General features: G+C 37.0%; 3 protein-coding genes across 3 annotated transcripts in view; 1 reads left to right on the forward strand and 2 right to left on the reverse strand.

The window, feature by feature from the left end:
- LOC131992012 (calcium/calmodulin-dependent protein kinase type II subunit beta) overlaps positions 1–9,896 on the reverse strand; it is a 61,154-nt gene extending 51,258 nt beyond the window's left edge. The window contains exons 1-3 of the mRNA XM_059357349.1: positions 9,650–9,896; positions 2,740–2,834; positions 1–25 (exon numbers count right to left, since the gene is read on the reverse strand). The exon at positions 1–25 is cut by the window's left edge and continues 35 nt beyond it. Of these exons, the coding sequence (XP_059213332.1) occupies positions 1–25; positions 2,740–2,834; positions 9,650–9,711 (182 nt within the window). The 5' untranslated portion in view covers positions 9,712–9,896. The remainder of the gene's footprint in view (positions 26–2,739; positions 2,835–9,649) is intronic.
- A 3,953-nt stretch (positions 9,897–13,849) lies between these two features.
- nudcd3 (NudC domain containing 3) lies at positions 13,850–25,717 on the reverse strand. Its single transcript, XM_059357352.1, has 6 exons — positions 25,306–25,717; positions 23,534–23,838; positions 20,945–21,077; positions 19,944–20,087; positions 19,670–19,858; positions 13,850–14,707 (listed from the first exon to the last, which is right to left on the reverse strand). Exons 1-6 carry the CDS (start codon positions 25,501–25,503, stop codon positions 14,597–14,599), a joined length of 1,080 nt encoding a protein of 359 aa, XP_059213335.1. The 5' UTR covers positions 25,504–25,717; the 3' UTR covers positions 13,850–14,596.
- Positions 25,718–25,855: 138 nt separating this feature from the next.
- The window catches only part of mrps24 (mitochondrial ribosomal protein S24), a 4,199-nt gene continuing 2,554 nt past the window's right edge, over positions 25,856–27,500 (forward strand). The window contains exon 1 of the mRNA XM_059357354.1: positions 25,856–26,121. Coding sequence (XP_059213337.1) covers positions 26,077–26,121 — 45 coding nt within the window. The 5' untranslated portion in view covers positions 25,856–26,076. The remainder of the gene's footprint in view (positions 26,122–27,500) is intronic.

The following is a 27,500-nucleotide window of genomic DNA, read 5'->3' on the forward strand; positions in this document are numbered from 1 at the left end:
GCTTCTCTCTCCAGTTTCTGATGATCTGAAAGAAAGTCAGACTTTAGGATTTACAACAATAAGAGTTACTGGTGATCAGGCCTGGAATTTCGTAATTTTAGGGGCAAGGCCAATTGGCCTTTTGTGTTGTCAATTTTTGAGGGCACAAAGGCCAAAAGCCAGGGTACCAAGGCCATAACATAAAACAATGATTATAAGTCCACGTTCATAATGAATTTAATTTAAGGACTAGTAATGATGCTTCTGAGGAAGATTGGAGTCTCAGTCAAAACTGTCAAGCAGGTAAAGAAACATCTCCTTGTAAAGTAAAATGCATCAATCTTGTGCACTTTGAGAGCTACATGAGAGCAAACACCTCACATAATATTTATCACAGTCGGTTGATACCCTATTATAGAATCATTGTCATCCTACTGTGTCATTTTTAATTGCTGTCAACATGCTTTCCACTAGGACATGGAGCAGCCAGCCAGTGTGTAAAAAAAAGCTGGCTAGAATATTTTTCCATAAAAGCCCAAATTTGGTGCCTCTCATACATTCTATTGCCACTATTCCATCATATACACTAATCATTGCATATTTTAAGAATTATTTTAAAGGAGAATAAAGGTTCTTGTATATTTTATTTAAGGCATCTTATTTTGACAGTCTTCTTGTAAATTCTGTGGTTGATTCTGTTAACACACTGCACTCTTATTTTGAAAGATGCATGCGTTTAGCAACAGGAAGTTCAAGTTCAAGTCTGTTAGTCACAGTTTAGTGTGATTCAAACAACTTTAACTGTTAGCTAATGTTAGCTCGCAGCTACCCAACAGCATATGCAACAGTGCATTTGGACCTCTGACCGCTCAGACAGGTTGATAGTATTTAGTTCGGTGCACACACAGACGGTGAGACACGGAGAGATCATGCGGGGACGGGACTGATACAGACAGGTAGCCACGGCAGCTCGGTGTATTCAGTGTGTGTGTGCAAGTGTGTGAATGCGCGCATGTCTCGGAGGAGGAGGTGGGTCGGGTTTTGACTTGAAATGTGACGTTAGCGCAGCACTTGAGACTGTGGTGGGTCAGATTAGAGTGTTTTGATGAAGTCTCCTTTCTTGGCTGGTGATAGATTTGTTTGGAATTGTCATTAAAGCCCGTCCGAGCGGTTCATGCCAGGCTCGAATCAAACCCAACACTGATGATGAATGTCATCAAAAGATGCTTTTTTTCTCAAAAGTCGCAGGTATCAAAGCTGTGTTGACAGGAAAGAGGCAGACTAGAAAACTGCAAAACCAACTTTTTAAGGGCACGAGGCCAAATTGTTAGGGTTGCTGGTGATTGTTTTCTTTATAAATGAAAGCTAATAGAATGAAAACCTGATTTAGTTTATTCAGTTGGAAGTTGGAACTTTTCTCAAGGTGATTGACAAGGAGACACACACGACTTTCCTGCACAGACGAGATCGGCCTCAGGGCTACATCTGTCCCAGATGCCCATTTCACCTCTCATTCCAGAGAGACGAGGAGGAGAGGAGGAGAGGAGTAGAGGAGGAGGAGGAGGAGGAGGAGGAGAGGAGAGGAGAGGAGAGGAGAGGAGAGGAGAGGAAACATTAGACGAATAGAGAGGAGGAGTAAGGGGGTAAACATGGAGAGGAGAGAAAGTAAGCAGAAAGGAGAAGAGATAAGCGAAGAGGAAAGGAGATAAGCAGACAAAAATGGAAACAAGAGGAGAGGAAATAGCAGGAGAGGAAACAAGAGGAGAGGAAACAGGAGGAGAGGAATCAAGAGGAGAGGAAACAGGAGGAGAGGAATCAAGAGGAGAGGAAACAGGAGAGGAAACAAGAGGAGAGGAAACGAGGAAACAGGCGGAGAGGAAACAAGATGAGAGGGAACAAGAGGAGAGAAAATAGGAGGAGAGGAAACAAGGGGAGGAAAGGAAATGATAATAGGAGAAAAATGACAGGAGGAGAGGAGAGGAGAGGAGTGGAGAACCAGAGGACAACAGATGAAGAAAGAAACATGAGAAGAGGAGAAACAAGCAGAGAGGAGAGAAGAAAGGAGAGGAGGCTGAGTGGTTTTTGATTTGAGTGTCAGTTTTGTGTCCTGACAGTTTGACACTTAAACCTCAAATCTGTGTAAATCGTGTAAAAACTAAAATTGGTCGAGTGATCTGACCTCAGAGAACAAACAGAGACGGGCTTATTAATATTATTATTATTATTACTATCACTAATAATAATAATAACAATAATAAGGGAGTGAGACTGATGATCTCCTTTCTTCTCCGCTGTAATCGCTCCATTGTTGCTATTTTTAGATGATTTCTGGGGCATTTGTTTCCGTATTTGATCAGAATTATATCTGGAGACAAACACGTGATGACATCATGTCTAATAGGCTACAAATAGCACTGATTACAGGACTCTATATAGTCAAAAAACATGATTTTTTTTTTTTTACATTTGTTTTAAATCAAATGTCTGAGGTCCTGTTTGATGTTTGGGATCTTTTCTGTGGCGGTGGATTCATCTCTGCCTCGTTCTCAGAGGGAGAACAGACGTGGAGGCTTCACACGCTCCAATCAAACACTCGCTAAAATATGCTAATGTGAGCTTTCAGATCTGGGACACACACACACACACACACACACACACATATACACATGATGAAAACTCCCATGATGCCTCAGTGCTCCTTCACATCCTCACACACACATGTAACAGACGGTAAGTTGTGTGTTCGTGTCTTTTTCTCACCTCTGGCCGAGAGCTTTTTGGTGTTGATGATTTTGGCGGCGTACTCTTGGCCTGTGCAGAGTTTGACACAGCGGCGCACCACTGAAAAGGCCCCCCTGGGAAACAAAGACAGGGGACAGGAAGAGGAGACGGGTCAGCTGCCACATAAAGCTTCGTCAGCATCAAACAGAGCGTCTCAGCTATCAGATTGACCTCGTAGTCGTCCTGGACTCCTCTGGCTCTGCATGATCTGCATCTCTGATGTGCACCACAACTACAAGTACTCAAGTAAAACTACCTCCGTGAAGAAAAAGTCCTGGCATAGTGGAGGGTTATTTACTGCACTTTTTGTTCCAAGATACATGTGTAAATAAAATCAATCAATCAATCAGACTTTTTTTGCAAAGCACTTTTCATACAAGAGACATGCAAAACAAAGTGCTTTACATAAAAAAGGAGAAAGTAATAATAATAATAATAATAATAATAAAAAATAACGAAACATAGAGACAAGCACGCCCTCCTCCCTCTGTGGACTTTGTCGCTCTTTATACTACATTATCTGACTTCCTACTTAATTACTTCGGCCACTAGAGGTCGCCACATTTATTTAACCTTTTAAACTATCAGAAAGTAGCTAACCTGGTACATTTTTGCCCTAAATTTGTAACCTGTAATGGTGCTAATTTTGGAAATGCTCATTTGAAAATGGGGTTTATATGCGGGTAGGAAAAAAAAGATATATGAAATCAGTTTGTAAGATACTGTAAATAAGTTAAGGTAGGCTACATTAAATAAATCAACATTGACTTTTGGTTTCACACTGGAAACGAACAGCTGGGTCAAAACATCTGCGTTTGCTTGCAACCTCCTCCCTCCGTGGACTTTGTCACTCTTTATACTACATTATCTGACATCTTCCTACTTACTTCCGCCTCTAGAGGTCACCACATTTATTAAACCTATTTAACTATCTTAAAGCGCATAACCCTGTACATTTTTGCCCTAAATTTAAGAAAGAAGTCTTATAGTTTGGAGGACTTGTTGTAAGCACATCACGAAAGTTAACTTGTATAAAATAACTAAATAACATTGTTATTTGGTTTCACACCAGACACAAACAGCTGGGTCAAAAACCCGTGTTAGCTTGCACAAAAATGAAACAATCTCCATTTTCAGCAGTGGAAAAGCAGCAAAACTTCACAATTAAACAGTAAATCAATCATCAAAATAGTTGATAATTACCGACGGGTCAGCTGCCACATATGATAATGGCATAATATTTATACATTTTTATTTGTTAATTTAGTTATTTATTTTATTTTTTCTTAATTTTCTTTGACTTTTTAAAAATATTTTTCAAATCAAATAGGTGGAAATACGATAGGTGATGGTAGGATATTTATACATTTATATTCACTTATTTTCATTTTTATTTATTTATTTTATTTTTCTTAATTCTGTTGTTTGACATTGTTTTTAACATGTATTTAATATTATTATTAATTTTTTTTTATTTGGTCAATCATATTCATTCTGTCAAGTTTTGTCTTTCTGACATGTTATCTATCTTGACGTATGTTTTAATATTTTATGTTTATTAAGAAGGGGAGAAAAAAAGCAAAAATCACCCTATTCACTTCTGTGAATAATGATTAGAAACAAGTAAAAGTCCTGCATAAAAATCTTACTTAAAGCATCAAAATACACTTCAAGTGCCAATAGTAAAAAGAGTTTTCTGCAGAATGACACATTTCAGTAAGTTTTTCAGGATCCTGTGCCCAATTTCTATGAAATAAAACATCTCTTCTGATTAAAATGTTAAAAAATCATTAAGTTTAAAGGATTTAAATCCCAAGTTAGAGAGTAATCCCTGCTGGGTTCAAAGTTATCTCCTGCAGTGAACTCCTACACACTGTAGAGGTTTGGTGGTATTTATTCCCCCAAGACCTGTGATTTAACAAAGTTTTTTTCACCAAGTGTTTAGAATAACTCTCACAACAATTCAACAAAAATATGCAACATCTAAATACAGCATTACACATTTTCAGGCCTCTTATTCACCTTTATTAAAGATGAAGAAGTAAAAACCTTCTATCAGTAATTTCATATCTTGATTACAATAAATATCACATTATAGCACGTTTTCAGGTCAGTTGATATAAAATAACCACATGAAGCCTATTTTTGTATGCTACATTTTATCAGAACTACACCTCTATGGTTCACTCCTGCTTCACTTCCATGTACATGAATGAAAGTTGTAAATATTGTAATTATGCAGTTAAATTGCTAAGTTTTTGACATCATGATAGAAAGATGAAGAAACTAATAAACATTAGAATTGTTTAATATGTTTTGCTAATATATAGTCACATTGGCTAGCCCTATCTTAAAAAAACAGCTCATATAGTTTATGACAATTATGCAAAAGAGTTCATATGATATTTTTCGAAAAACAACCATTTTATTTAACGATTCAATGGTCGCAGTGGTCGACTGCATTTAAATAAATCAACATTAACTTTTGGTTTCACACCGGACACGAACAGCTGGGTAAAAAACCTGCGTTTGCTTGCAACCTCCTCCCTCTGTGGACTTTGTCGCTCTTTATACTACATTATCTGACTCTCTTCTTAATTACTTCGGCCACTAGAGGTCGCCACATTTATTTAACCTTTTAATCTTAAAGTGTTAAACCCCTGGTTAACATTGTGAAACTTGGTTAGGTTTAGGCACCAGAACTACTTAGTTAAAGGGATAGTTTGACCAAAAAAGCTGATCTGTCAAACGACAGAACTTTCATGTTCCTACGCATAAGTGTAGTAATATGCTTTGTGCACTAACGCAGATCAACTGTTTTGGTCAGAATGGTACGGTTGAGGAAAAGTAGTGCCAAATGAAACAGCTGTGGATCGCAACAAAAGGTGGTCAAAATATGTTTTGTTGCAGCAATACATTAATTGGTTTCCTATCTGGAGTGTGTGGTTTTCCAAACTGGGAGAGTGCAGACCATCATCTACTGCACATAACACACTGACTGTGGGTCAGTACCTCATACACTCATTTCAAAAAAGGAGTTTAGGAAAACGGTCATAGTTTGAATTAAAAAAAAAATTCTGTAGTAACATATGAAATTTAACTTCTAAGTTAAACTTTACAATGATGACATTTAGTTTAAAACGGGACAAAAACAACTGTCTCCTCTTTCCTAAACGGACTTTGTCACACTTTGTAACGGCACTAGAGGAGGCTGCCTAGCCACAAACATCAATATGGGTCATAATAAACGGCGCCTCCTGGCTCATGATTATGTGAGTTATTAGGGTACATTTCTTTTCATAGGTATAAATACAACATGGTCTCAAAGAAATCCGTGAAATAGCCACGGATTTCGCTTAACTCAAAATCCGTGGAATAGCCACGGAATCGCTCAAATTTCCGTGAAACTGACACGGATTTCGCTACAATGCAAGTTAATGACAGTCATATCCCGTGGCTATTCCAACATACAAAGTGATTATGTACATTCACTGAGTGAATATTTAGAAAATAAAACATATATTTCTCGCTAGAAATGTGATTAAAATCCATTTTTATGCAGAAACTAAGTCAAAATATTGATTTTTTCACTAAAAATGAGAGAACTGTCCGCCATGTTTTTTGTTCTGACCGCCAGAACCTTGAAAGTCACGTGACTTGGAACAAACCAATAGGAAAAAATATCAATGGGATGGCCACGGGATATGACTGTCTTTAACTTGCATTGTAGCGATATCCGTGTCAGTTTCACGGAAATTTGAGCGATTCCGTGGCTATTCCACGGATTTTGAGTTAAGCGAAATCCATGGCTATTTCACGGATTTCTGTGAGACCAGGTTCTATAAACATGAACAGAGAGCAATAACAGCCTGAGAATAATAATAGCAACAACAATTTATATAAAGTAACATCCATGCAACAGCGCCCCCTGTGGCCACACTTTACCGTGGTCACAGGACATGTTGTGACAGTCTTGCACGACTTGGATTACTTCAGCAACGAGAGTTTCGTTACACAAGAACAAGAATCAGAGGAAGAAAAAGCTGAAGTACTGTAAGTGTGTGTGTGTGCCGGAGTTTTTAGGGCCACATTTGCTCATCAAACCCAACAGAGACAAACAGAAATAACCACCTCTGTCATTTCTCAGAGCTAATTTTATCTCACCTCGGTATTGTTACGCAATGAAACGCACTCACACTCCCCTCAGAGCCCCTGCCTCTCACCAGCTCTCCAACATGCATACATTATCTGGAGAACGGGTGAGTAAGCATGACACTCGCTGACATCCCGCCGTGTGCTGCAAACGGCAGCAGAGCCTCGACATGACAGGTAACCTGCAGGGCAGGTGGGAGTCAGGAGGACTCAGGTCTCATCTTCTACATTCTCCTGTTTTCATCAGTCAGTGACAAAACATTTAGGACGCAATTTAGCCAGAAAGTAAATATGTTAAACAGCTGGAAATAAAAGCATTAGTATTAGAGAGTGAGCATTTCTCTTTAGAAGAAGAGTACTTTATTAATCCCACAATGGGGAAATTCAACCTCTGCATTTAACCCATCCTTTTTTTTTTTTACACACAAGTGAACACACCATGCACTTAATAGCTTTAAATGCACAATCTTCATGACAACTTAGCCGTGATATGTGGCTGAAAGCTAAAGAACTTTTGTAACTATCTTAAAATGGTTAACCATTTTTATACTAACCTTAAGGAAGCAGTTTTGTCGCCTAATTGTAATTAAACTGAGGCTGTTTCACAACCTTAACAATTTATGACATACATTTGCAACCTTTACGTGTAGATATGACAACTCATTGATCTCCTAAAACCGGTAAGGTTGCTAAATTTGAAAATGCTCATTTGAAAACAGGTCGTAATTGCAGGTAGAAAAAACATAAAATAAATCATGTAATTTGTAAGATACTGTAAGTAAGTTAAGGTACATTAAATAAATCAACATTAACTTTTGGTTTTACACCGGACACGAACAGCTGGGTAAAAAACCTGCGTTTGGTTGCAACCTCCTCCCTCTGTGGACTTTGTCGCTCTTTATACTACATTATCTGACTCTCTTCTTAATTACTTCAGCCACTAGAGGTCGCCACATTTATTTAATCTTTTAATCTTAAAGCGCCTAACCCTGTACATTTTTGCCTTAAATTTAAGAAATCAACCCGACCATTGCGTTTAGGTATGAGGTATGAGGTGTTGAGCTCCTGCAACCGGTAAGGGTGCTAATTTTGGAAACTGTCCTGACAGTCATATAGTTTGGAGGAATTGTTGTAAGCACATTATGTAAGTTAACTTGAATAAAATAACTCAACATTGGTTTTTGGTTTCACACCGGACACAAACACCTGGGTCTAAAACCTGTGTTTGCTTGCAACCTCCTCTCTCTGTGGACTTTGTCGCTCTTAATACTACATTTTCTGATTGTCTTCTTAATTATTTAGGCCACTTGAGGTCGCAGCATTTATTTAATTTTCTTAAATAAAGGAATTGTTGTAAGCACATTACGTTATCGTTAACTTGTATAAAATAACTCAACACTGATTTTTGATTTCACACCGGACACAAACAGCTGGGTCAAAAACCCGTGTTAGCTTGCAGCCTCCTCCGTCTGTGGACTTTGTCGCTCTTAATACTACATCATCTGACTTCCTTCTCTCTCCCGTCATAACGGCCACTAGTGGTCACTGCCTCACAATGAGCTCAAATATGGGTCACAATCAGCTGCTTCTACAAGCGACATAGGGGGTCGTTTTCTGGAGGAAAAACAGTCTCAATTTTCAGCAGTGGGAAAGCAGCAAAACTTCACAATTAAAAAATCAATCATCAAAATAATTGATGATTACCGACTTGTCAGTTAAACTGAAGCCAAACCCAACAAGCTTCCAAACACTTAACTCAACATCCGCCTGTTGTTATATCTGCATCTCAAACACACACACACACACACACACACACTAAAAAAGTGACAGCACCAGCAAAACAGTAATGAGGCTGTGTGTTATCAGTGAGGGCAGCTGCTGCTGCTACTCCAACATCTCTATTGTCTTTAACTTATCACATCCCACACACACACACACACACACACACACACACACACACACACACAAGCCCGGAGATCCCAGCCATCACTAAAGACCTCGAAGCAGAAAATGAAACGTCAACATTAGAGCTGAAACCATCCACAGCGCTGAACTGTGGAATAAATGTTCCTGTGAGGAGAGAGATCCTCTCTGCCCACGCACAACCTGACAGAGACATTGAGTCCACTTTGCATCTACCCACTGTGGCACCCTGAGCCTCTTCAGTCTCTCTCAATTTGTCTGCATGCTGTTAGGGGGCCACACAACCCCAATAAATCTTAATATTTCTTCTTATTTTAATCACAAGACACACCTCATTAGATTAGCAGCAGCAGCAGCAGCAGCAGCATTATTCCCTGACTTCTCTCCTAAGCTGTGTGCCTCTGTGATTAAAGCCAGCTGCTGATGAGGGAGCTTAATGCCGACACATCAGCTTTACCCTGATATTAGGCCTGTTTGTCCCTAATTAGCCTTTGGGCAGAGGAGGGGAAGGGAGGGGAGGTGGGGTGTTCCCAGAAGTGTTCCTGGGCGCATGCAACCCCATCTTCATGCAACTCCATTTAAAGATGGAGCAGAAATGACAATAATTAGAAAAAATAAACCAATGCATTTGGAAAGGTTTTGCAGAGAGATGCAGGACAGCTCCGGAGCAGCGTGCGTTTTTGTTTTGAAGGGATGGAGCTCTGCACAACATCTGCGGTGATGGATGCGGCTCCATCGCTCCCCGTTAGGACACGCAGGGTCAGGCTGCATGCAGGCAGGAGACTCAGAAAAGCGAAATGTAACAGCGGCTTACTTGCCAAGCTCCTCGTAAAGCTGGTATTCATCTGTAAAACGCGTACAAGTAGTGGTTGCCATGATGTCTTCCCCTCCTCGGACGGACGGGTGCGGGTGCCGAGTCCGAAATGCACGGTGCGTCGCTGCGGACGGGAGGACCTCGGGCTCTCAGTCTCCGCCCACCTCAAACCTCCGGACGGCTGAGTGGTTCAGCTGCAGCCCGGCACACACATGCACACACACACACACCCTCTATCTCTCTCTGTCACACACACACACACGCTCGGTCCCGGCTCGGACTGGAGGCAGAGGGCTCTCCTCTCTTTAAATACCACACTAACTGGTAATGTGAGCTCACCACATGACGTGTTCCTCTGCAAAAAAAAAAAAAAAAACAAGGAAAGGAATAAAGTGAAATCAAAGGCTGATTGCAGAGTGCAGGGGAGCGCAGCGTTTGATTATTATAAATCATATGGTAGCCTATAATAAATGAAGAGAAGCCCGCAGCCGATAATGAAATTACCTCACCGGAGCTGCCTGTCTCAATCTATTTATAGGCGTTTTTTTTATAAGGGAGAATCAAACATTGCACAAAATATCTCCTGATATTCTTTTCTGCAAAATGTATATGCCATTTCTGCATCTGTACTGCATCTATACTACATTTTAATATATAAATGAAAAAAAATAAACTATATTTTCATTTGAGCATGGCCGGATTCACCCGTTATGGGGCCCAGGGCAGAAATTGTTTTTGGAGCCCCCACTGATCCCCCCATTGGTTTGTGGACTACATTGTAAAAATAAAATTAAAAAATTGACAGAAAGGTTCTGTATTATTTTACTGGATTTTCGACATTAAGTGTAAATGCCATAAAAATTACATTCATTTTATTACAAATATTAACCTTAAAAATAAAACTTGATGTCTGTATTATTATAATAATTTAAAGTATTATTTAATTTATTAGTGTTCTTGAATGTAAAATTACAGTGAATTCTATGTAACAAACAACAACAACTTGATCTTACTAAATGTAAAAAAAGGCAGATTTGTTTTTTGCACAGTTAAACTTAACTTAAATTTAATGTAATAAAATATAAAAAGGAAAAACACACACAAACATGTATATAAAGAATTAAGTATAATAATATATTTATATTTTTAATAATGCATTATATTAAATATATGATATACTATTATATATATTTTTTCATAATATGTAATTCGATTTTTTATTTTTATATATTTTATAAAATGTAAATCATTTATAAATATTTATAATTAAAATTATTTATTTTTTAAAAGTTAATCTTTAAAGCTCTTTAAGAGAGTGTACTTGCATAATAATCTTACAATATAATCATATCAGGGGCCTAAATTGGTCTTAAAATTACAATATTATCGTTTATTGCAATGAGTTCTGCAACAATATTTCATCTAACAGTAATATTGCCCATGACAGGCCTAGGTGAGTGGTCTTAAACCAGCTTACAAAGCTTTAAATCTGTGATAGCAAGAAGCTTCTGTGGATTATCTGATTTCTTTCAGACCAAACGATGGAACGACGGGACGTATGTGTCAAAGATCTGATCTTTATGTCATCCAACATCCAGTCTAAATGTCACCTCTCGCCTCCAGCTGAGGAGAAACACGTAGAACTGCTCGCTGTCAGACTCCACTCTCTCTTTCCATCTTCCCTTTTTCCTTCTCGTCCCTTCAGCACATTATCGATTCGTTCTTTCCGTGTGCAGAGTGGCAAAGATGGATGAGCGTATGGATGCATTTAATGATGAAGGCATTGTGGCGCTCCCCGGCTTCCTGCAGATGGGTGCAGCAGATAGCAGCGAGCTTTGTTTCTGCTGATGCAGGAAGGAAGACATATTCCCCCTTTCCTTTTGTCTAATGTTTGTAGTTTGTCAGGGAGCTGATTGATGCATTAATGGAGAGAGTGATCGGAGAAAGAGAAGAAGGAGATCGAAGAACTGCAGCCAGAGGAGGAGGTCAGTTATTTAAACAGGGCAGAACATTCTGGGGAATGGGGTCAACTGTGTTTTACTTCTGTTTATGTACTTTAAAAGGAGTTCACAGGCTGGAAATAGCTACTTTACTGGTAGTTAATCAATCATTTTTCATGGTTAACGACTCACAAACCATTTGTCACAATAGTTTGACTTTTGCTTGAGTTCTTTAGTTCCCTACTGATCAATAAGGCTTTATTTACTACTTATTAACATTAACAAAGCATTTGTTTCTCAACTATTTTTAATTTCCTCTTGATAGCTAATTACTGATAAATTCTTTATTGATAGATTACTAATTGTTAATACTTTTTATATTTATTCTTGTTGAAATTAATTCTTTTTTTATATACATTTCCTCTGGTTTAAGATTAATGTTTTTTTTAATATTAATAAGTAACTTTTTATATTTCTTCTTTATTTAAATTAATTTTTTTTAATATATTTCTTCTGGTTTAAGATGGGTTTTTTTATATTTATAAGTGACTTTTTCTATTTCTTCTTTATTTAAATTCATTTTTAAAATACATTTCCTCTGTTTTAAGTTGCTTTTTAATATGTATTAGTTATTAGTAATTTTATTGATACTCACAATGAGCATCATAATGTTTATGTTTTTTTATATTTATAAGTGACTTTTTATATTTCTTTATTTAAATTCATTTTTTAAATATATTTTATATATATACATTTTTAAAATATATTTTCTCTGTTTTAAGTTGCTTTTTAATATGTATTAGTTATTAGTAATTTTATTGATGCTTCTATATTTTCTGTACACTTTTGCCATTTTAACATTTAAAAATGTCCCTGTTGTGGGACTAATTAAGAAATTTCTTATCTTATAAATAAGTCAAGGTGGAAACTTACAAAATTAATTCACTCAAGTACTGTAGTTTAGTACAATTTTTAGGTTCTATAGTTTTTACTCTTATTTCAAAGTAAACTGCTCTGAACTGTTATCACTGAGGAGGAGCATGAGTTGTATTTAAAGTGTCTGGAAAAAAACCCAGTAAGTTGGCCTTCTCGACAGGATCTGAATGTTACTATAAATGTCTGGTAACATTATAGAAATGCCTCTACAGGTAAATTAAACGTTTTCTTCCTGTCTGCTTGTAAATGTGTCTGTTGTGTCATTCTGAAATCTTTTCAGAGTGACTTGTTGCCGGAAGACAAACATGAGTCAGACAGTTGGAGAGAGGAGTGAAAGAAAGAATTTGTTGTGTTTGAATTCAGAAAGTAAAGCTAAATTTTATCTGACAGACTTTCAGTGTCACGGCTGAATATTTATGTTATTGCACCAATGCAGAAGAGGCCACACGAGACTTCAGAGCGATGCAGAAGCAGGCCGGACCGAGCTAAAAGGTAAAGTGTGCAGCTGACCGAAGGATGACATTGCAGCCTGTTCTGCAGCACTCTGCCTCATACTGGACCTGGTTCAAAACCCCTGTTCCCATTAGTCAAACATGAGAAAATAGTTTCCCTAAAATATTAGTAATTTTATTGATACTTCTTCTCTATTTTCTGTACACTTTTGCCGTTTTAACATATTTAATTTTATATATATATATTTAATATTAATAAGTAAATTTTTATATTTCTTCTTTATTTAAATTCATTTTTTAAAATATATTTCTTCGGGTTTAAGATGTTTTTTTATATTTATAAGTGACTTTTTATATTTCTTCTTTATTTAAATTCATTTTTAAAATATATTTCCTCTGTTTTAAGTTGCTTTTTAATATGTATTAGTTATGAGTAATCTTATTGATACTTCTTCTATATTTTCTGTACACTTTTGCCGTTTTAACATTTAAAAATGTCCCTGTTGTGGGACTAATTAAGTAATTTCTTATCTTATAAATAAGTCACGGTGGAAACTAACAAAATGAATTCACTCAAGTACTGTAGTTTAGTACAATTTTTAGGTTCTATAGTTTTTACTCTTATTTCAAAGTAAACTGAGGTCACTTGATGACAACTGAGCACAACTGAGGGTTTTACTTCCATGATCATGAAGAAGCTTTTACTTTGATATTTAACAAGTCTTTTATTTGACAGTTGTTGTGTTTTGGTTGTGAGGCAGCAGTAGATCCTGACATCAAGTCAGCTTTCACATTAAATTATTGTCCAAAAATCAGAAAGCAGAGCAAAACTTTGTGGCCTTATATGTCCGAAGAGGAAGTCTGAACGAAGAGGAGATGAAAAAAGATTTTGTCTTTGTAGAAGTCTTCAGGTTAAAAGTGACAGATAGATCCTGTAACAAGAAGTCGGTTTCCATCCAGCGGGATTTGTGAACATTTGGAGTGGATACGTGAACATGTCCGGTGGGAAAAAATCTAAATATTGCAAAAAATGGTGCTGGTGTGTCTGTAAAAAGTGCAACAAAAACCTCCATGTCCAATGTGTGGAGTGAGTGTAACGTCCTCACATTAATACAATATAAACAAACAGAAATGCCACATTTCCATCATATTTTTCACCATTTGAGGCAAATATTTAATATAAGATACATGTTTTCTACGTTCCTGCTTCCACTTAAATATCAGCTTTTTATCTTAATGAAGTGACTCCTAATATCTGACGACTTTCTTGAAAGCTACATTTGGATGGAAACTCTTCAGAGAGGACTAAACGCTCGACAGTTTTGGGGTAATTGGTTTAAGAATAAAATATAACAAATTGATTCATATAGGCACTGTAGAGTTATTAAATAAAGAGCAAAACATTTAACAAATACATATCTATCACATATTTCCACACTTTCAAAACATCAAATAAACATTTGATATAATGACGCGTCCTTGTCTCTGTTTCAGCTCCAGTTCTGCTCTTACAGCTAACGTCCGGCTGGACAGACCGGCAGGTAAACCTCTACTACGCCCCGCTGTGTGAACAAACAGGACTCAGTTCAGTATTTGGCGTGTTGAGTTGTGTCCGTGCCTCAGAACTGCACGGCGCTGGGCGGGATGTCGAACATGGACGGGTCGAACTGCTGCCCTCTGAACGGCGAGCCCTCGGCGTCCCAGCCCTTCTTCAGCATCTCGTGTGCTTTCTGTGGAGAGAAAAGGAGAGAAAGATCTGTTAAATATCAAACGGGAATGCTGGTTAAAGCCACAGTGCCATCTAGGGGCGAGTCCGCTGGATCAAACTGAAAACTAGAGCAAATGATGGAACAGTTTGAGAGAAGTCAGTGATTCTAAACAGCTTCTTCAACATCCCAATATTCAGTGAAATTATTCTCAACACTTTAAGTTCACTAAGCAGTTTTCCAGCTCCAATATACACTACCGGTCAAAAGTTTTAGAACACACCAATTTTTCCAGTTTTTTATTGAAATTCAAGCAGTTCAAGTCAAATGAACAGCTTGAAAGGGTACAAAGGTAAGTGGTGAACTGCCAGATGTAAATAAAAAAAGGTAAGGTTAACAAAAACTGAAAAATAATGTACATTTCAGAATTATACAAGTAGGCCTTTTTCAGGGAACAAGAAATGGGTTAACAACTTAACTCTATGGAGTCTTGGGCTATTTTGTCCATTTTTGAATTCTTTTCATGTCTTTGTATGTCATTTTGTGTCTTTTTTTAGTCATTTTGTGTCTTTTGGTGTCTTTTTTTGTCATTTTGTGTCTTTTTTTGGTCATTTTGTGTCTTTTTTTGGTCATTTTGTGTCTTTTTTTAGTCCTTTAGTCCAACATAAAATGTGATTTTTAATCTTTTTTTTACTTTCAAAACACTATCATGCTCAATAAAGAATTTTAAATGTTGCAAATGTGCATTAATTTCAGAGTACACTGAGACATTAAACTGCATAATTTTCAATTAAATTCTGGAAAAGTTGGTGTGTTCTAAAACTTTTGACCAGTAGTGTATGTGACAGAGTGACACATCTTCTCTTTAGCGTATCACGATTTCAGGACTTGAGTTCTCTAGTCAAACTTTCATCAACATATCAATAATATAAGATCATATATTTATCAAGCATGGCCTTCAGTATTTGGTGGTCAACACTGGCAGATACTTGATATTAAAGTACCATCTTATCCCTCTAAAGCAGGGATGGGCAACTTAAATGCTGGAGGGGGCCACAATTTTTCATCGACACTACCACAGGGCCACATATAGGACCGTGCACTTAACCAGATATGAAACTGCAATTTTAAATATGTTTACAATGCAGTAACTTAACATATTTCATGCTCGAATGCATGTATAACAGTATAAATAGGAATACAAAAGGTTTTCTTTTTTTTCAGTGCAAGAACAGCAGACCAACATTAATTGCAAGAAGTAATTTTGTGCATTTTTACACTGCACTTTTAAGATTTCATGCTCAAATGCATGTAGTTGTACTGAGGGCCACTTCAAGTGAGGGTGCAGGCCGTATGTGGCCCCCGAGCCTCCAGTTGCCCTTCCCTGCTCTAAAATATGCAGCAGAGTTTGCCTTCTAATAATGTTAAATATTAAAACTGTGTTGGTGAAGTGAGAAGAGGGGCGAGAGTCATAACAAAAATGGAAACTCAACTCCGGGGGCACTAAAAAGTGATGCAACCAGCTGGGACGCAATCGCTTGTTGATGCTGTTTCTGTATATTTCAGTCTGCTGTCTGTTAGTGTTGTTGGAAAATGACCTAAAATCTAAGTGGGTTTTTTTGTGCTTATTTTAGTTTCTGTTGTGTTTTTGGAGACTCTTGTGGGTCACAGGATTCCTGGGGGAATCAGAGTCAATTTGACTAATAATCACTGACAGATTCCAGACCTCCAAATGTGTAAGAAGCAGGGATCTATCTGCTTATCTTCATTAACCCATTGACGTCGGGAAAGCAGTACCGTATTTCTACCATTACAACCGGGAGCGCTGTTGTGTCACTCTACCATTAAGGCCGGGACAGCGGATATGTCATTTTGTAGTATTTGTATTTTTTCCACCTATTTTCGGTCTCTTGGCCAATGAAATGCATCAGAATACATGCGGGAGTGTCGCAATGCAACATTGGACTTTTCCAGAACTTTGACATCATGGAGGAAGACGACTATAGCGGATGAGCTCAGCAGTAAGTGACGGAAGAGATCTGATGAAAACAGCGCCGATCATTTAATTGCTGATCCGACTTTGAACCCTCGGAAACAATCGACCGGCATTTATGGATGAGGAATATGTTTTTAGACGACATATTTTCACCGAAGAACAGACAGATTTGTGGCCATCTGGAGATAATAATAATATTATTAATAATATATTAATATTAATAATAATAATAATAGGCTAATTGATTGTGATGATAATATAAGAAATCATGACTGTTTATGTCTTATATTACTTTATGCGTCGTTGAGTTCCCTGAAAAGTGCAATATATAAAATGTATTATTATTATTTATTATTATTATTATTATGATAATTTTTTTTTTTTATTACAGTAGGCTAATGAGAACTATGTCTTGTTCTTCCAGTGGTCATATAATGTTTGCATCTTGCTAATGGGCATGTATTAGTATTATGCATAGGATTTTTTATTCAGTCAAATGTAACATTTGCTGAGTTTGTTGATTTTTTAAAAACTTTATTGAAGGTTTGGACAAATAAACTCAACTTCGTATGAAAGCCACGGGTATAAGCTCTCAAATACTTTTTGAATTTCATTTTTATCTGCTACAGAGGCTGAAAAATCTATTATTTAGTAGGTGTTGAATTTCCAGAAAAACTTCAGGTTTTAGGGGGTCATTTGAAAATCGCATTTTTTCCAGGCGCTTTAGGCCTTAATGGGTTAAAATAAGTACAAGCACCCCTGGCCAATGTGTGGCTTTTAGTTAAGGTATTTTGGGTCTTCGCACTGGAACGAGACAGGATTTGTTTTGTAACTCTCATGGAATTGAGGTAATAAAATGTGAAACTGGTGAAGATGTTTCTTCATTTGCACCGTACAGCTGTGACTAAATGACCACAGTAACCTGGTTACAGTCTGCTCTCTGTACTGAGCTCATGTCTTAAATGTGAACGAGACACCTGGATTCCCTGATCGGGGTAGAAGATTAATTCCCCGGCTACATTTCTCCTGAAGAAAGTCGGTTTCCGGGCCGTGTTACCAGGTTTCTAATCCTCTTGTTATGATTACAAACTAAAGAACTGCAAACATTCAAGTAACAGCTGAGTGGCTGAAAGATACATCCTCATACTTTAAATAACTCTTTCTAAAGTCTGACTTAAAACACACTTACAAGGAGTCAAAATAAGTCGGTTTCCCAAGCATAACACTTGATCATTTTTAAATAAACACACTTTCTGTGTCAATCTGATCCGACACAAACGCAAAATAAAGGAAAAAGTCGGGAAGAAACGTATTCTGGATGCAGATAATTACACGAGCATGTACACACAGGCATAGAAACATAAATACCTGCATAGAAACAATTCACCAAACAGTTAGGACACTGTGTAAAACATTAATAAAACTGAATGGATCAAATTCATAAATAGGTGGAAATATATTTACCAAAAAGCTTCCATGTTTGAGAGTTAAATTGTGAATAAAAGTCAGCAACAGCAGCATAAAAATCTTGTCTTTGTTCTGTAGTTAATAGAGTTCAGGTCACATTCTGTTTTTATTATCTGGTTTATCACAGCGCATCTACCTGCATGTAAACACACTGAATGTCTGGAAATTTGTGTCTGGAAGTTGATGTTGTTCCGTTTGATGGATGGGATGATGTGATAGAGTACCATTGAAAAGAGAGACCTGTTTGAATTCCTCTTTGGAAAGCCTTGCTTAGCCACCATTATTACCATAGATATTAGTGGTGTCAACAATAATCGATTCGGTGATGCATCGCAATGCGGGGCATGCACGATTCAGCACAGATGTGGCAAAGTGCCATAATCGATTATGTTTATTTCCTGTCCTCCAGTGGAAAGTTGTGGGGGACAGGGTGGGAATTTCACACTCTGGCCTTGATGCCCTGTGAAAAAATGTTCAATTTACATTCAATTTGAATATTCTAATGAGCCATGTGTTGATGTGCAGCACAGGTAAGCTAGCGGGACAAGCTGTTTTGATATGTTGTGACTGAACTATGTGGTAGTATTTGACAGAACTTAACATTTACGTTTTTATAGAAAGTACTATTGATAGGTAATTACCATTGTATTTGCCTATTTAAAGTCGACTCGTTAACTTTACATTTTTGCGTCATGAAAACTAGCGATAGCTAGCTAGGTGGGATAGCGCTAACTTCGAATTGACGAGTCGCTAGTGTCAAAGGGTGTCAACGTTGCCACACAACTCTGAGAGAGCAAAGAGGATCACATGATCGGTGGCATGTTTCATAGCGAAGGATAATTAATAATAATAATTTTATTTAATGACATTTATGTCAAAGATACAGGAGAGTGATGAAACACACATAGCAGCCAATAAAATCTATTGTTATCAGGCCTATCTGACTGCTTGTATTGCCTCATGACTGACGAAAAATGTCCCTTGTTGTGTGCAGTATAATTGTGATGCATCGCAATGCATCGTAGAATCGAATTGAATCGAATCGTTACCTGGTGAATCGTAATCGAATCGAATTGTGAGGGCAGTGCCAATGCACACCCCTAATAGATATCCTTTCCTCTGCCTGTTGTTGTTACTAGTATTAATACTTTTGTACCTGTTAACTATTTTATTTCATAATTACATATTCCTTAATTTAATCTACTTCTTGTACCTTTTAATGTATTAAGTTTATATACTTTTTTCTTATTATCCTATTTTATCTACTTATTTTCACTCTTTTTTATTTATATGCATATATATAATTTTTATTTATTTTCCTTTTTTTCTCATTTATTTATTTTTCTATTCTCCCCTTATGTTTTGTGTGTTGAAGTTTATTATGATGTCCCTTTTTACAAGTCCTATGTCAGGAAATGTTACGTAAAATGCTAAAAATGATAAAATAAAAGCTTTTTTTTAAAAAAAAGAAAAAGAAATGTGTGTCTGAAGAGGGCTTGTATATTTCTGTGTTGAGTTCTTACCATCTCGTGGCTCTGAGGTTTCCCCTGCATCTTCTGGTGGTAGTCGAAGGAGAGGCGGTCCAGCACGGCGTGCTCCTCCTCGTCCACCGTCGCCATCGTTCGCTCGCGGTTTATTTGGTTGATATCGATCTCCTTTTCTCCTTTCAACACCGCGTTCCACCACACCTCCGAGCTCTTACTGAGCGACAGCTGGAAGTCAAACGGGTAAAGTAAATAAAAAAGTAAAGGTAAAAAATAAAGCTGTGGATGAGTGTGTGTGGGTGTGTTTACTCACCACCACGCAGCTTCCAGGCTCCAGACTCCACAGAGAGTTTTCAGTGTTGATCTTTTGAGTGAATTCTCCCTCCATCAGTGTTTTCTCCTCGGCTCCCTCCTTCACACACACCTGCATGCTGCTGGTCTGCAGGTTAACTCGGACCTGAGGACACGACATGTATGAGACACAAGGGTTTCCCATTAATTACTTAGACTCTGGCGGCCCGCAAATTAATTAACACACTTACACATGCACTGAATTTCCCGAGCTGCCCACTCCACTTCTCCGATTCAAAACAGAGACACGTGCCTACCTGTCTGTATTAGTCCCGCCCCCTTAGATCGCTCCGTCTGCGTGTGCACTCGCCAAATTAAATACTATATTAATTAATTAATATTAATTAAATACACTGTTGCAATATGCCGCTCGTTAGCCGCGAGCTAACATTAGCTAACAATTAAAGTTGTTTTAGTCACACTAAACTGTGACTAACTGTTTTGAATAACTTCCTGTCGCTAAGCGCATGCAGCTTTCAAAATAAGAGCACAGTGTCTTAACAATGCACCAAAGAATTCACAAGAAGACTGTCAAAATAAGATGCCTTAAATGCAACATAATAGAACCCTTATTCTTGATGAAAATACTGCTTAAAATATGCAATCATTAAGATCAGTGTATATGATGTGCCAGTGAAGCCTCATGAACCATTGTGTTCAACAAAGAGCTGAAAACACTCAATTCCCATAGCTTCAGCCTTTTTCTTTAAACCAATAGCTCCATCTAGTGGACTCAGAAAATAATGACAATGGTTCATGAGGCTTCACTGGCACATCACTAGTAAACCGCAATAAATGTCACATAACAATCAAGATTCTATAATGTGGTATCTCCCGACTGTGAAACATGTTATGTGAGGTGTTTGCTCTCATTTAGCTCTCAAAGTGCACAAGGTTGATGCATTCCCCCCAGACTTTCATAAAATCCTGGTACATGAAGCAATGGGACAGACTGTGTTTTACCTGTCGGCCTTTAACAACCGTCTTTGGCACAAAGACGCGGATCTCCACGTCGGTGTAGTCCTGAGACCAGCTGTAGTTTTCCCTTACAGCGCCGTTATAACTGTCCGGGTCCGACTGAAACTTCTCCTGACCCCTGACACACAAACACAGACACACAAATAATTTAATCACCCATGGCATGTTCTTACAGGTGAGACATGTTGTTCATGCTTCACCTGTAATGTATTTGAGCCTCTGAATCCCAACAAGCAGTTTCACGGGGTCTTGTCACATTTACCTCACCCTTGCCTTGTTTCCCACTGCAATAATTACATCCTAAACCTCAATTTAATCAGCTCAATCATTGCTAGAAGTAGAGAGAACTCAAACATTTATTTTGTGCTGAATAACACAGTCGGCAGAAATGAATCACATTTGTTTCCATCTTTATGCCACCCAGCTGGAGCTTCTACATGAATATTTTACTGCTTGATTGACTGAGAATCGACAATGTTATTTTCAATAAACTGATTAGAACTAGAACAATCTGGACTAATTGTGTGATATGTAGTCTTAAGCAGGATAATTGTGTCTGACCTCAATATTTCCCGTTGAGTTTCCTGCAGGTTTGTTTAATTAATAACGTCATCAACACTTTAACCAACATGATATTTGACAAACTGCAGGTTTTACCTACTATTATAAGACCTGTTTTCACATCAAACAGACAACATGGTCTCACAGAAATCCGTGAAATAGCCACGGATTTGCTTTACTCAAAATCCGTGGAATAGCCAAGGAATCACACAAATTTCCGTGAAACTGACGGATTTCACTACAATGTAAGTTAATGACAGTCATATCCCAACCTAGTACTTTTTCCTATTGGTTTGTGTCCAAGTCACGTGACTTTCAAGGTTCCGGCGGTCAGAACAAAAAACATGGCGGAGAGTTCTCTCATTTTTAGTGAAAAAAAAATCAATATTTTGACTTTGTTTCTGCATAAAAATGGATTTTGATTACATTTCTAGCGAGAAATATATGTTTTATTTTCTAAATATTAACTCAGTGAATGTACATGATCACTTTGTGGCGAAGATCTCGCCAGAAAAAGACGATCCGCTGTGTTTTATTTTGAAATCTCCCTGATCCTCTGTGTATTTAACGGATCAAACCTTCGCCCATTACATGCCTTGTGTCTGAGGTTGATTTGCTGATCAACATATTATTCTGTTGCAGCAGGAGACACTAATGTTGACAAAGTGACGACTTACGATCTACGTTTGTCCGCTGTTTTATTTTGTAATCTACCGGAAGTGGTGCGATCCCATTGAATCGCGCTTCACTGTAAATGCCCCAGGCTCTGCTCTTCTGTTTTATTTAAAATATCTTCATTAAACAAACATTGTTGTCTTTTTTTAGCATAGATAATATACACGCAGTATAATTATTTATTAGACAGTGTGTGTTATTCGATATATTGGGTAGAAATAGGTTCACAACCCTAAAACGGACGAACTACAACAAGTGTAATCAAAATCCATTTTTATACAGAGACAAAGTCAAAATATTAATTTTTTTCACTGAAAATGAGAGAAATGTCCGCCATGTTTTTTGTTCTGACCGCCGGAACCTTGAAAGTCACGTGACTTGGACACAAACCAGTAGGAAAAAATACCAATTTGAGTGATTCCGTGGCTATTCCACGGATTTAAGTGTTAAGCAAATCCGTGGCTATTTCACAGATTTCTGTGAGACCAAGTTGCAAACAGAAATAAAAAAATATTTCTGTGCTCTTTTTTTTATTTACTGGAGGAGATTTTAAGATTTTTTTTCTGGTAATACTCTCATGGATTAAAGTGATGATGAAGTGACAGTCTTGGGTCTTGCAAGTTTGTGTTTTTTTTCTTGTGTGTTTATTTGCATTTGTGCCATAGATGGTTGTTTTGTTTTTAATTATTTTTTTCATTTAATCCCTTAATTGCATTGTTATTAAAGTGTTTTGTTATTGCTGAGAATGTAAGGGCACTTAGTTGTGAAATGTTCTTGGTAAAAAAAATCAATAAATGCATTAAAACATTTTTTTAATTCATTGCTATTTGAAAGGGTGTGTTTGCATTATAATCCTGTTATATACTATACTGTCTATGCACTTTATGTGTTTTTTTTTAATGCACACTGTTCATTGCACCTTATTTGTTTTGTTTCATAGTACCAACATTTTTATACTGTATATTCATATTTATTCTGCACTGGAATTCTATTATACTCCTTAATCATACTCCTTCTTTAGACACTTTATTTTTTATTATATTTTATTGTATTTTTATATTTTATTGCTTGAAGTATGCCTAGATTGTTCTTTTTATTTAATTGTGTTGTTATTGTCTATGTGTGTAATGCTGCTGCTACACTGTAATTTCCCAGCTTGGGATAAATAAAGTATTATATCAGAGGCATAAATTGGACTCAATTAAATTAAATTATAAGTAGTTTATCACTATAGTTTCTGGCACAATATATTGATCAGCAAAAATAGTTCTTGTAACAGGCCTAATTACACAAATAAAAACCAGAAGCACTGATGGTTGAAAACTGGAGCTTCCTCACTTTTCTGCTGAGGTGTTGCTGGCTGCAGCTGCCTGGTCTCCCTGAGCCGCCGGTCCTGCTCCACTGCTGCTGTCGGGCTGAGGGCTGATGGTCGCTGCAGAGGAAGCAGCAGCTGAAACGTCTCCAGGAGAACTCTCCGTCTGAGCCGCCTCGGTGCTCGGCTCCTCCGTCTCCTCCGGAGGCTCGGCTGTGATCTCCAGCTCCTGAACCGCCGGAGGAACGGAGCGACTCTCCTCTCTCTTCTGCAGCTCGCTCAGCCGTCGCTCTCTGTCCTGCTCCGCCACTTTCTCAAACAGCTTGTACGTCTAAAGAGGGAATAACAGGTTATTATTGCAGATCAGGGCATGTTTTCTTTCACTCATTCACATATCTTTAGATCAGACAGGTAAAGAAATGTTGATTATATTACATTTTGTTTGTAACAAGTACCGTACTTAAGGACAGTTCAGGGATACTTGAATTAAGTATTTACATTTTCTGTTGCTGCTCTACTTCTCAGAGGCAACATTGTACTTTTTACTCCACAACATTTGTTTAATAGCTTAAGTTACATTACAATATCATCAAACAGATACGTTATGATGTATCGATGCTCTGGTGAAATTTAGAAGTTACCTAGTTGTATGTAAAGTTAAAAAAAACTAAACAGCTGCAACATTATCTACCAAGTTATTTGCCCTTGAGTAGTCCATATTTTCTCTTCAACTCTTCTACTAGTATTTTCCTCTAATTTATTTATTCTAATTTTATTTTATACTTCTGTATTTACTTCATATATACAGCTACAACATTAATTTACATATCAATGCATGAATAATTGTCATTTAACAATATATGATATGACAAAAAAAGGACAAAAAATGTAGTGAAGCTAAATGTAGATGAGTAAAAAGTACAATATTTGCCCCAAAAATATAGTGAAGTAGAAGTATAAAGTTACATTATGTGGAGATACGCAAGTTTTACTTAAGTTAGGGATCTGAATACAGCAAATAATCCACAAATAAATAATGTCAACACAGGTGGACAGACAAGTCCACGTGTGGCTAACATGTTGATAAACTCTCACATATCGTCACCCTGTTAAAATAATCGCCTAACTCATTTTCTCAAGTTTTGCAGGAAACACAAAAAACTTCACCAAAAGTGTAACATATGACATTTACTGATCATTTCACTCAAAAAGGGTGTAACAAAGGATGGCTATTGGTATAGTAATAACAATGTGTGTAAATTATGTAACTTAAGAGAAATAAATGAGTTAGGCAATTTTTTGAACATGCCTTTGTGACTTAAGCAAGATATGGTAACACTTTATTTTGAAGGTGTCTACATAAGAGTCACACAAGCCTGTCAGAAACATGACACGACAAGTATCATGAGCATTAATGTTACTTCAAAGTGTCATTAATGTTCATGACACATCCCATGTCATGTTTATGACACGCTCATGTCACTCTTATGTAGACACTTCAAAATAAAGTGTTACCATGTCTTGCTTAAGTCACAAAGGCATGTTCAAAAAATTGCCTAAGTCACATTTTATTTTGACTTAGGCATAATAAATCCGCTTAAGTCAAACACTTGACATAGGCCATTATCTTAAAGGGATAAAATCACATGATCTGATCAACTGAGGATATGGTGATTTTACCATAGGTGGCCCGCGTCATGAGGAGATGATTTAGGCAAAAAAAAAAAAAAAAAAAAAAGACAAATTACTTAAGCCATTATTTTAATAGTGTGACGATATCTACGTGATAAAACTTCACCTTGAACACCATCTTCTCCGCCACACCGGGAGGGAAGCCCATCTTGTCGTTGGGACTCGCAAGCAGCCGGTAGAAGTCGGTTTTTCGGTAGAGAAACCCGAAATAGACCTGAAGAAAGTCCTGGATGTTCCCGACGTGCTGCAGGATCCCGAGCAGAGCGTTGTCGTACATCTCTGTCATCTGCAGCGGCGACGCCATGGCGGCTTTTTATCGTTTCACCGAGCTCACCTGACCTTTAAAGTTTCCCAACCGACGAGCTAAACCCCGAAATAAACTCGCTTTTTATCAAGATATCAGGAAAGTTTAGAAACAGGTGCTGGGTAACGGCTGTGCTTCTCCTTCCAGAACAATAATAACACATCCGGTCCCATCACTTCAAAATAAATTCTCTATTACAACAAAACACATACAATTTGACAAAATTATTCACCCAGTAAACAAAAATTTAAGTAAAATGATTTAATATTAGAGCAAATTTATTCTAACACCTATAGTAACTGTTATAATAAATGTATCCAAAATTATTTTTCCTCAAAATTTTTATTTTTTCTCCATCCGGTTGGTACAGCTTAACAGTCGTCCGGTAAAAAACAGCCTTATAAACAGTTCCAGTGTACACACGCGTAAATTACTATTTGACCATTTTTTACACTAATTATAAACATTTCAGTGTTTAATTATATGCTAAAACTTTACCGGAACATACCAAAACCATTTTGATGATATAGAGTTAGCTGTCTACGCTCCATATATTTTAGTAGTCAGGAAAACATGGCGGCGACGTCCTTGAGCAGCACAGGCGGCGTGAGGCTGCTGGTAAGTAAAAATAATATTTAAACGTTTATTAAATTAATATGAAGTCGTGTTGATATTATGTATATTCACAAGGTCTAGTTTATTCTACTGTACAGTCTGGAAGCCTGTATTTCTATAGAAGCTACCGGTTTAAACCACAGGTAGCTCATATAGATTGCTCAAATGTTTAATATCTCTGAATTTTCCCATTTTAACAGCCTAAAATATCAATATTTGTTTATTAACTTTGTCACATATATATTTGATTTGCTTGGTAGTTAGCTAGTTTGAAAAATAATGTTTTTTAATACATTTTCTGTGTGTATTATTGTGGACAAAATGCTACTAAAATGTAGTGGGATCCTTTAGTGCAGCGGTTCCCAAACTTTTTTAGCCGTGCACCCCCTTCTATGTCTCAACCAGGTTAATGCACCCCCAATCCCCCACACCTTCAAAAAAAACAAAATGTAATAAGCTTTTTTTATCGCCATATTAAAGGTGGCATGTTTAATCATGCTCAAATGACCAGAACACACACATAATAAAATAATCACCATCACAAGATGATGCATTTTGAAATTGACCAAAAATACATGTAAAAATGACCGAAAAAGACACAAAACAACCCAAAATAGGTGCAAAAATGACACAAAATGATCAAAATAGACAAAAAATGACCAGAAATATATGTAAAAATCACCAAACAACCAAAAAAATTGATTAAAAAATGAACTAAAAAGATGAAAAAATTAACAAAAAATGACACAAAATTGATTAGCCTGCATTTATTAATTAATTAACATTGCAGTTTTTGATTTTACATTTTACAAAGGAAATGTTTATTTACACTTCTTTATTGTGTGGGGGAAAAAATGTAATTGTGTAATTATCAGACCGCCATTACATTTTTCATCTCGTGCACCCCCTAGCAGCAGCTGGTGCACCCCCAGGGGTCCACGCACCACACTTTGGGAATCCCTGCTTTAGTGAAATAAAAGTACGAATCACCTTTAAATACTCAACTACAAATGAAGCAGTGTTTGAATATTAAATATGATTTTTTTGGATTGTTATTATTGCTGCATTAATGTGTATGGTGTATTTTACGGCTGTAGATGTTTAATAATGTGCTAATTTTAACTCCTTTTATATTATAGAGTCACATGCAGAAGAAACAGGAAATATAAATAAATGCAGTTAAATGAAAAAATATAAATGAATTTATTGTTTGAAGGTTTTAACTGATTTATAGGAGCAGGAGGCAAAATAATAAGGTATAAAATAGGTAAATTGATCAACTATTTATAAATAGCAAAGTAATGATTGATTTGCAAAAATATACGTATATTTTAAATATATTAACACACGAATAGGGCAAAAATAAATGTGACAAAAAATAC

Source organism: Centropristis striata, chromosome 19 (genome assembly GCF_030273125.1).
Source record: "Centropristis striata isolate RG_2023a ecotype Rhode Island chromosome 19, C.striata_1.0, whole genome shotgun sequence".
Lineage (NCBI taxonomy): Eukaryota > Metazoa > Chordata > Actinopteri > Perciformes > Serranidae > Centropristis > Centropristis striata.